Source organism: Nematolebias whitei, chromosome 5, assembly GCF_014905685.2.
Source record: "Nematolebias whitei isolate Nwh7 chromosome 5, NemWhi1, whole genome shotgun sequence".
Taxonomy (NCBI): domain Eukaryota; kingdom Metazoa; phylum Chordata; class Actinopteri; order Cyprinodontiformes; family Rivulidae; genus Nematolebias; species Nematolebias whitei.
Window position 1 is genome coordinate 21,979,160 of NC_056502.1, and position 10,483 is coordinate 21,989,642.

The window sequence follows — 10,483 nt, forward strand, 5'->3', positions numbered from 1 at the left end:
GTGAAAATCTGCGAAGTAGCAAAGTTATATTTATTTTAGTATTTATATATACAAACCGGATTCCAAAAAAGTTGGGACACTAAACAAATTGTGAATAAAAACTGAATGCAATGATGTGGAGATGGCAAATGTCAATATTTTATTTGTAATAATACATAGATGACAGATCAAAAGTTTAATCTGAGTAAATGGAACATTTTAAAGGAAAAATATGTTGATTCAAAATTTCTCAGTGTCAACAAATCCCAAAAAAGTTGGGACAAGTAGCAATAAGTGGCTGGAAAAAGGAAATTGGGCATATAACGAACAGCTGTAAAACCAATTAACACTAATTAGGTCAATTGACAACATGATTGGGTATAAAAAGAGCTTCTCAGAGTGTCAGTGTCTCTCAGAAGCCAAGATGGTAAGAAAATCACCAATTCCACCTTTGTTGCGCAGAAAGATAGTGCAGCAATACCAGAATGGTGTTACCCAGCATAAAATAGCAAAGACTTTTAAGTTATCATCAACTGTGCATAACATCATCAAAAGATTCAGAGAATCTGGAACAATCGCTGTGCGTAAGGGTCAAGGCCGTAAAACTACTGGATGCTTGTGATCTCCGGGCCCTTAAATGTCACTGCACCTCAAACAGGAATGCCACTGTCAAGGAAATAACAGAATGGGCTCAGGAAAACTTCCAGAAAGCATTGTCAGTGAACACAATCCACCGTGACATCCGCCGTTGCCAGCTGAAACTCTACAGTGCAAAGAGGAAGCCATTTCTAAGCAAGCTCCACAAGCTCAGACGTTTGCACTGGGCCAAGGGTCATTTAAAATGGAGTGTGGCAAAATGGAAGACTGTTCTGTGGTCAGATGAGTCACAATTTGAAGTTCTTTATGGAACACTGGGACACCATGTCATCCGGACCAGAGAGGACAAGGATAGCCCAAGTTGTTATCAACGTTCCGTTCAGAAACCTGCATCACTGATGGTATGGGGTTGCATGAACGCTTGTGGCATGGGCAGCTTGCATGTCTGGAAAGGCACCATTAATGCAGAGAACTATGTTCAGGTTCTAGAACAACATATGCTCCCATCTAGATGTCATCTCTTTCAGGGAAGACCCTGCATTTTTCAACACGATAATGCCAGACCACATTCTGCAGCAATCACAACATCATGGCTACGTAGGAGAAGGATCCGGATACTGAAATAGCCAGCCTGCAGTCCAGATCTTTCACCTAAAGAGAACATTTGGCGCATCATAAAGAGGAAGGTGTGACAAAGAAGGCCCAAGACGATTGAACAGTTAGAGGCCTGTATTAGACATGAATGGGAGAGCATTCCTATTTCTAAACTTGAGAAACTGGTCTCCTCTGTCCCAGACGTCTGTTGAGTGTTGTAAGAAGAAGGGGGGATGCCACACAGTGGTAGAAATGGACTTGTCCCAACTTTTTTGGGAATTGTTGACGTCATGAAATTTGGAAACAACAGATTTTTCCCTTTAAAATGATACATTCTCTCAGTTTAAACTTTTGATCTGTGATTTGTGTTCTATTCTGATTAAAATATTAGATGTTGGCACCTCCACATCATTGCATTCAGTTTTTATTCACAATTTGTTTAGTGTCCCAACTTTTTTGGAATCCGGTTTGTATTTTAAGGCTTTATAAACCCTTTCCACACTCTTGCAATGTTCTAAATTCTTAAACCAACCGCATTTTAACAACATACGTATATGTAGCTACTAAAATTTACTTAACTAGCTCCGCAGAACAGCACCAGCTCTCGGTTCCACTCAGTTCCATTTCTGCAGACCTACCCTGCAGCGATGAAGCCCACAATGTTCTAAACTCTTAAACCTACGTAATTTTAGCAACAAATGTATGTGTAACTACTAAATTTTGCTCACCAGCTCTGCAGAACATCCTCAGCTCGGTTCCGCTCCGACTCGGTTCCGTTTCGGCTCACCTACCCTGTCGGTTCTGGCTGGCTCTCTGGCTCGGGGTAGTAGCAACGGGCAGCCAGACCTACAACGGTGTGTACTCCGCTCTGAAGTCCTCGTGGGCTGGTTAGCAGCTCTCGGGTTCACCGATGAGTTTGAGGGTCCAGTTCTGCTCCAGTTCTGGTCCGGTTCTGTGCAGCCCTTGAGCACCAAAACAAATTTTGGAGGGAGCCGGACTTTTGGATGGCCAGCACAGGAACAGACTAAGTCCAAATCTGGATGAAAAAAGGCCCGGTGGGCTCCAGAGAGAAGCCGGACCTACAGCGACACGTCCCCTGCTCGGAAGTCCTTGTGGGCCGACTAGCAGCTCTTGGGTTCACTAATGAGTCTGGAGGTCAGGTTCTGCTTCAGTTCTGGTCTGGCTCGGTGGGTTCCGTGCGGCCCTCTGCATCTGCTGGGCACCTAAGTCATGTAATAAGCACCAAACTTTATCCAGTCAGATCAAAACTTTCCCTCTAATATTTCAGCAGAAGGCAATGGGGCTTCTAGAAGAGCACTCTTGGCTTCTGGGAAATGTATTCATTACGAGCGAAATACAGTGTAGGCTTATGGAGAGAAATCTAAAAAATGGCAGCGTTTGTCCAAAGTATTTTATTTTTAATTAACTTTTTGCTTTAAAGTATCCTGTACTGTCCCAATCACGAGTAATAAAGTTGACAGTCGTGTCGTGTTCAATCTTACTTTGAAAAACCACGAAAGAGCAAGTCCTCGAAAGTCAAACTGCAAAGTAGTGAGGGACTACTGTATACTAGATTTGCATTCGGGCCTAAAAAAATCCAACTCGGCTCGGCCCAAACCCGTATCATTTTTTCTGATCCCGACCCGAAACGACCAACTAACTGCGATTACAGGCCCGAACCCGACAAAAACATTTTTTTTTTATTAAACTTTTACTGCTTTTGTAAGCAAATCAGTTTGTCATGATTTAAAAATGTATTTCAAAGAAAGGAAGATATAAGATTTCTTGTTTATTAACAAGAGTCAGCAGATTATTATAGTTATTATAATATTATAGTTATTAACGGTCGGCGGACGCGAGCGGCTGATGATCCAAATTGGGTTGTCGGCTGCGCTCGTTGCAGCGGCTGAGTCCAGATAAGCTTCAGGTGGGTTGCTGGCAGTGAGCCATCTGGACTTATTCTTTACCTGCTTCATCCGGCCGGTCAGGCATTATTTTGGCCCGGACCGGCTGGAATTTCAGGTTTGGGCCAGGCACGGGCCCGTGTTAGAAATGACAGTTCTGCTGTACACTTAAATGCACACACACAAACCACCTAAATGTTGCTAATGTTACAAACGTCTTCTTAATAAGTTGTCTTTTTTTATAGGAGGGGCAGGAAACACAGCATCATTCTTCGAACACAGCTGTCAGTCAGAGTCCATGCCTGCATCGGTGAGTTATAAACTGGATTCCACTTTAATTGGCCACATTTTTCTTCATCAGGTTCAGCTTGCCCTCCTTAGTTTCATCAGAAGTGATATGAGCTCCATCCTTGCTCTCTTCAAAGTTGTGTTGCACGTGCACAGTGGCAGCTGTGTGACAGAGTCGGGATTTGTAATCTGAGTGACAATTAACAGCATATCAACAGCACTCCAAACACAGAGCGCTGGCATGAGTCAGAGGGAGTTACTGCGTTCTGTGTTCTTTGAGTAATGTGAAGCAACTAGCACAAAGAGCTGAGTGAAAACACATGCAAACATGCATGCGCTCTGCATGTGTGCAGACACATGTAGACACAATGCGATTCAGATGTTGGCTTTCAGATTTTATTTAAACACATTGGCTTACATCCTCTGCTTCTTTCCTGAAAGACAGTTCTGATAAGTATGTGCTATTTGTTTTGCGACCTTGTTTAATTCAGTTTTATAGCATAAAATAAATGAAGAAGCTGTTTAAAAGTCATTAACTAGCACAGTCTGTTAGGAGCACATTATGTTTGTAGAACATAATCTCATAAAGACACATGCTCTCCCTCCTACTGTGCAAAAGTAACTCAGGATCTGCAAAGGTTATTAAGCTGCAGACTGTCAGATTCTACATTCGGCTGTTTCCTCTGGAGCAAGAGAAGTACAGTAAACCACAAGCACAGACCATTTTTGCTTCAATGAGGTCAATAGGTTTGGGTTTTGATTGTACTTATCAAAAAGGTGGAAAGGTCTGGAAAATATTAGGACAGCTCAGTAAAGTTTTGGTGGAATGCAGCAAACTGGAAAAAAGGCTAAAATTGAGTTTGTAGATTACTGAGAGGATTTTGTTAACATTCTTGACACTACAATCATGTAACTGATGCATAATTTCTCATAAATGTGCACAGCACTGATATTCTTAATAGGAGGTGCTCACTGATTCACTCTGCACAACCAAAGGTCTGCTCATAAGTGTCTGATGTAACAGGTCACAAGTTTGTTAAGGCTGCAATTGTAAATATTTGCCTGAAAACTCCTCCAGAGTTTATCTTATTCTACCCCCCTGATAGTGCCTGGCTTAGCTTAGCGGGACCTGGGGAGTGACAGACCAACTCGCCACTCTTCTCTAAGTGGATGATGAGCCTCTTTAAGTTGACAGCCACCTGTTGCCCCTCTGTAGTCTCTCTCAGGGACCGCCTGTGTGGCTAATTCATTCATTTCTTCTATTACTGTAATACATCCAGTAGAACTGATTTTTTTTTTAAGTAATGATTTCTATATGATTCTATTACACACAATTTCATTATAAAGTTGTGAATTTTTTTGATCTTGCATTACAAATTATTCTGAACATTTCTGTTGCAGTTCTTTGGAACCATAATAAACCAAATGACACTTTTGCTGTAAAATACATACTGGTGTTTTTTTTGTTTTTTTTTTGTTACTTTTAGTACCACTAGATCGCATGTGTCAACTTCAAGACCCGTGGGCCAAATCCGGCTCGCCATAACCATTTCTGTGGCTCTCTACACCCTAGAGGGCCACAGAGACAAAACTTCAAGACAACATTTATCAGTCAAATCAAATCAGTTTTTATGTTTATAATGCCAAATTACTCAAACACAAAATATTTAATTTTTGGAAGTAGTCATCGAATGCAGAGAAAGTTATATTTCACCAGTTTGGTAATTTGGTTTTATCAATACATTCTGCCATGTCCGGTCTTTTGACGACATTCATGAGCTTGATGTGGCCCAAAATGAAAAAGAGTTTGACGCCCCTGCACCAGATGATATATACATAATTACATATAGGTTAATGTAAACAGGGCTGTCAGAGTTGCAATGAGTTTTGCTAGGTGGTGAATGATCTGAGCATCTGACTGTTGATTGCAGTAATTCACATTATTAGCAGAAATAGAGGGCCCCAAACCAAATTTTGCTTAGGGCCCCATGGAGGCTTGAGCCGGCACTGCCCCAGCTAAAGGGATCCATTTTAACAAAAAGAAGAGCCTATTAGTGGTATCAGAGCCGCTCTTACTTTGTAATTTTGTTTTAACTCTGAAGATTTTTGTTTTTATTTAAATGCATCTCTACTGATTGTGTGCCACATGAGCACACCCACGTTGTTAAGATGTTTATCCTAGAGGCTTCCTCCACGAATATGAGTAATGAGTTGGTTTCAACTGTGTTTACTCTAATCTGTGTTATTTAGGACTGTTATGTGGAAAACTCATTGCATGGATTTCAAGTTTTAATTAAGTAGTGCATCTTTTGGTGTATGTTTTCTGCTTTTGGGGGGTTTCTGAGCAAATTTACACAAAACAGACCCAGATCTCAATTTATCTGCGCATGCATTTGTACGTGTGTGCGCGCGCTTGTATGTGTGTGCCATAAACCACAGCAGGACCTAAGCCAGGCTCCCTAATCATAGTCATTAGCACTCACATGCACATGTCTCTGCTGGAGCATGGCAGAAATCTGTGTAACAAAAAGGAGAGAGGAAATGTCTCACCCAAAGAGCTAATGGTTTTTTAAACTGTACTTTATAGATACACTTAAGGGCTGCGATAGCTTGGTGGTGAGTGCCACAATCTCCTAATTCTATGGCTGCAGGTTCAGGCCCAGTTTGCATCAGGAACGACAATGAAAAGGGAGCAACGGAAAGAAAAACAACAACATCATAGTTCCACTATAAATTCACAAGAATACAGTCACACATGTTGTTTACACAGATTGCTGTGGGCATCACGAGCTGTAGTACTTCTGTGCCGCCTGGGTCCAAAATTTTTCATTTCTGCCAGAATATCTAGGTACAGTAATGCAAAACTGGCACAAGTTAAATATTTATAAAATATTGCTTCTATAAACTATGATTTTATTTTATTTTTTTAGATTAGAGCTTCAGTTGGTAGAGCTGCTGCCTCTCAGTGAGAATTGAATCCCGACTGGGGACCTTTCTGGGTGGAGTTTGCATGTGCTCTTCATGCATGCGTGGGTTTTCTCCAGGTACTCCGGTTTCAATTCATTTCAATTCATTTCAAAAATATTTTATTAATCCCAGAGGGAAATTAAGTGTTGTGATAGCTCATCATCCTAAATTAATTCATGAGTTGTTAGATGCTGACAGCTGCGGGCAGGAAGGATCTCCTGCAGTGAATCTGAAGAATCTGACCACAGATACTGATCCGTCCAAATATGGACTGATGCAACTTATAGGGTGGAACGACGTGTATGGCGGAAAATACAGTATTCCTTTATTGGAGTGTTTGCTTCTATCAACACTGATCCCAACTGAGGAGTGACCGTTATAATCAGAGGTGACACATTCTTAGTGGATTATCTGCCTTGTCTTTTACAATCTTATAATCCTGCCTCAGGGCATGATTTATTGTGACTGCTGTTGACTTTTGTTTCTGTTTCATGCTATAATTTTGCCAAGTTGGTAGTTTGAATCTTCAGTTTGAAAACCACAAATCTGTTGTTCGTTAAAATGGATGACAATGAGCAGGATTTTTATTTTTTTTACTGGAATCACTGGACTTTTTGATAGTTGTCTTAATGATGCATAATGCATTTCATGCAACGTGTCTGTGTTGTCAACACATTGACAAATGAGAAAATGACCACAGCTTGGTTATCAGAGCACTACTAAACCACCTGTAGTCTCACTAAACCGATTTTAGCAGTTAACCTGAAATATAAATAACAGTAAATAAGCTTTAAATTTATTTTTTAAGAGCAAAATAATGTAACTAGGCTCAAACTTCTTGTAAAGTCCATTGAAATTATTTCAATATGTTCATCATCAATCTTATCCAACATGAAAATGCACTTTTAGCTCTGTTCTTTTCAAAGATTTTTCAAAAAGATGTTCAGAATTGCATCACAACGTGGAGTCACATTAAAACAACAAAATCAAATACCCATTCACGTTCGTATTTGTGTCCAAAAAATGCAAGCCAGGCCAGAAGAATAATTAAAACCATTCATATCCAATGGCACCCATGAGACCAAGAGGAAGATCAAGTGGCTCAGACTGTCAACTCTCTGACTCCAAGACACCCAGAAAATAGGATGATAGACTTAGAGTCACCCCTGGAGGCCAACCTAAACAACATTTGTCCAAAAAAAGTGAAATCTGAAGCAGAAAAATGAAAAAATGAAAGGAATGTATTTTGCTCTTCACTGCTGATTGCAAAACTAGATTGTTTGAAGGTTTCATGGCAGCACTTAAGTCACACTTTGGCACGCTCTGCTTTTGTTTATATCTTCTGTTTGGCAGTGAACCGTACAACCATACGAGGTGAGATAATGTGGCTGACTTTATTATATCTTTTATATGTTTTGGATTTTGCTCCTGAAACATACTTGTAATTGTTCAGGATTAGGCTTGATTGCTGGTTCGTTTGCAGATTTGCTTCACATACAATAGAAAATAGTAAATCGCACATTAATTCATAAAAATGTATTCATTTTCACATTCACTCTCTCCAAAGGCATGTGCACATTAAGAAGCCATCTGTTTCCAGTTGTAAGGCCTCTCAGTGCTACTCCTCACCCATCCAGGAAAGAAGAGAGCTGTCAACGTTTTCATCCATGAGCAGATCTCTTTTTCTTGTGTTTATGGGACTGAGGCAACACGTTGAACACTCAGCCTGACCAGTGGATAAAACTGTATCTCTGCAGGGATGCCTCATTAAGTTTCAGTGCAGTAAATTATATTCTTCATCTTTAAATTTACAATGAAAACAAAAGAAAAAAAAGAAAAGAAAACAATGTAGTTTTTAAAACAGGCACAGCTTCAGAGTTAAAAAAAGGATCTCATGTGAACCAGACCGCCCTGAGGTTCACCACCGCTTTGAAATTGCAGCAGACCTTGTTAAAATGGGCAGGTGTGTAACATCAGTAACCACAGACTTTAAACATCTGACTTCTGGTGGGAAAGAAAATTTGGAATGAATCTAAGTTTGTTTTTGCATGAACCAATATTTATTTGTTGACTGAGCGGATAGTTTACTGATCTCTCAGGGCTCTGTGGTGGTTTAGAGCAGGCGTTTGAGTCGGGCTTGTGTTGCTCACTCTCATGCACAAAGTGAAAGAGCAGACTTAGAAACATTGTACATGCCCATTTAAACACCATGGAATCTGGTTGGACTGCAGCTTGATTTATAGATGCAGAGGTTTTTTTTTTTTTTAAAGCTGTTCAAGTAATTGTGTTATGTTTGATTCGTTATCCAAAAATTCGCAACATCCCATTTTTGACAACAAAAGTCTTCATACTTTGTGAATGTTTGACATTTTTTACTTCAAACGGAGCTGAACTACAAATTAAAATCTTTCTTTTGTTTGGATGTTGATCACATTCTTTTAACTTAGGCCTATTATTGCAATAAACAATAAATCAGTTAATCGCGTGATAAATGAAAATTATCAACCTCATTTTCATTTATCGGCTTTATTGTTTCTTTGTGTCTCTCTCTTTCTGAATACGCTGGATGACAAAAAGCTCAACTCCAGTGCTCTTCACTGCCCCCTCCTTTTCTCTTTTCTCTTTAACATCTGTTTTAACCGTCCAAAATCAAGTTCTTGGATTGTTAAAAGCAACTAAGCTGAGAAGCTAAGCTACGAGCTAAGCTAACAGGCCGACCTCGGGGAAACACCTCCGTCTTGTCCAAGATCCATTATTCACGGTTGAAACCTGTGCCTTCGTGTAAAAAGTTGTTTTTCTCTGCAAAAAGAAGTTGAAAACTTGTTTACTGATTTTTTTATTAAAAGCTTTGTGTGAAAAATGCAATGCTAAAGAGCTCAAATTACAAAGAGCGTCCGCCATTTTGAGAACCGAAAAACAGAACGAGAGTCCGCCCATGTCACGTCAAGGGGCCTCCCTCCTATTTTCTTAGGGACACGCTGCTCGCTCCCTCACTATCCATCCTTCAGTTCAAACAGTCTTATACTGCCATCTAGTGGTCAAATAAGGAACTACACACAAAAATTAACCAACATTTTTTCTTAAATTTGACAATAATTAGTAATCAAGCAATATTATTGTTTATCGCAATAATTTCTGAGACAATTAATCGCCCAGCAAAATGTATTGTGACAAGCTTATTTTAACTGATTTCTTTAATGTGCTCTGATGAATCTGTTTCTATACAGCATGCCTACATATGCCACATATCTGAGAAGTTTTGAGTAATGTTGGATTTGTCAGCTTTAAATTTTGAGTTTGGAATTATGGTTGTAAGAAATTAAGGAATCTGAAGGTCATTTTTGCCTAAAAATCTCTGACCGTTTGACTCACCCACTGGCGTCTCACATCCTTCACACGTCACTCTGGCTCATTGATGCCAGTGTCTTTGTGAAGAAGTGTCTTTTTTCCTCTATCTTATGAAAATATGTGAAATGTGCAGGAAAACCCAAGTGCTTCACATATTCTCTTTGTCATTTAACTGTCACTCAGCCAGTTGTCTTTTTTCTTCCCCCGCCTTAAAACAAGCAGTGTTGCCACAGCTGGCTTGCTCTGAATCATTTACTTTCACAGTTTTGCTTTGAAGGAGGATTTATAGGATTTTGGTTACATTCATGTGCTGAGATTGATTTATTCTTTAAGCTGACAACAGAAGGAAAAATAATTAATCTTGTTTGTGCTTGACTTCAGACAGCCATGACGGTCCGTTTTGCTCTTGACTAACACATGAAAACTGCTGGAGATTTGTTTTGGTTTTGAAAAGATTACCACTATGATAGTAAAACATAGTTGTGCCCCTTATTTCTATACTTATTTCCATCCCCAAGAATCTTTGCCTCAGCTGTCAAGTTCTCAGTGGCAGTAGTTCTTCCTCGTTCTGCTCATCTTCCTGACTTACTGAGGGTTCAACATCCTTTTCAGTCAGAGTGCACAAATGTAATGATAATATATTTGAATCAAGCTGCAAAATGTTTCACTCCTGAGCTTTAGTTTTAGATGGCAATGATGTGCTCGTTTCTTTATTTTCTATTCCAAAAAGATAAAAATAAAGAAAAAGTGCTTTTTTTTTTTTCCTAGAAATTGACCTTTTTTGTGTTCTTTTGGTTTGGTCTTAT

General features: G+C 39.7%; 1 protein-coding gene across 1 annotated transcript in view; it reads left to right on the top strand.

Annotated features, from left to right (window-relative positions):
• The window catches only part of fhod3b (formin homology 2 domain containing 3b), a 151,556-nt gene that overhangs the window by 18,472 nt on the left and 122,601 nt on the right, over nucleotides 1-10,483 (top strand). The window contains exon 3 of the mRNA XM_037676348.1: nucleotides 3,320-3,384. Coding sequence (XP_037532276.1) covers nucleotides 3,320-3,384 — 65 coding nt within the window. The remainder of the gene's footprint in view (nucleotides 1-3,319; nucleotides 3,385-10,483) is intronic.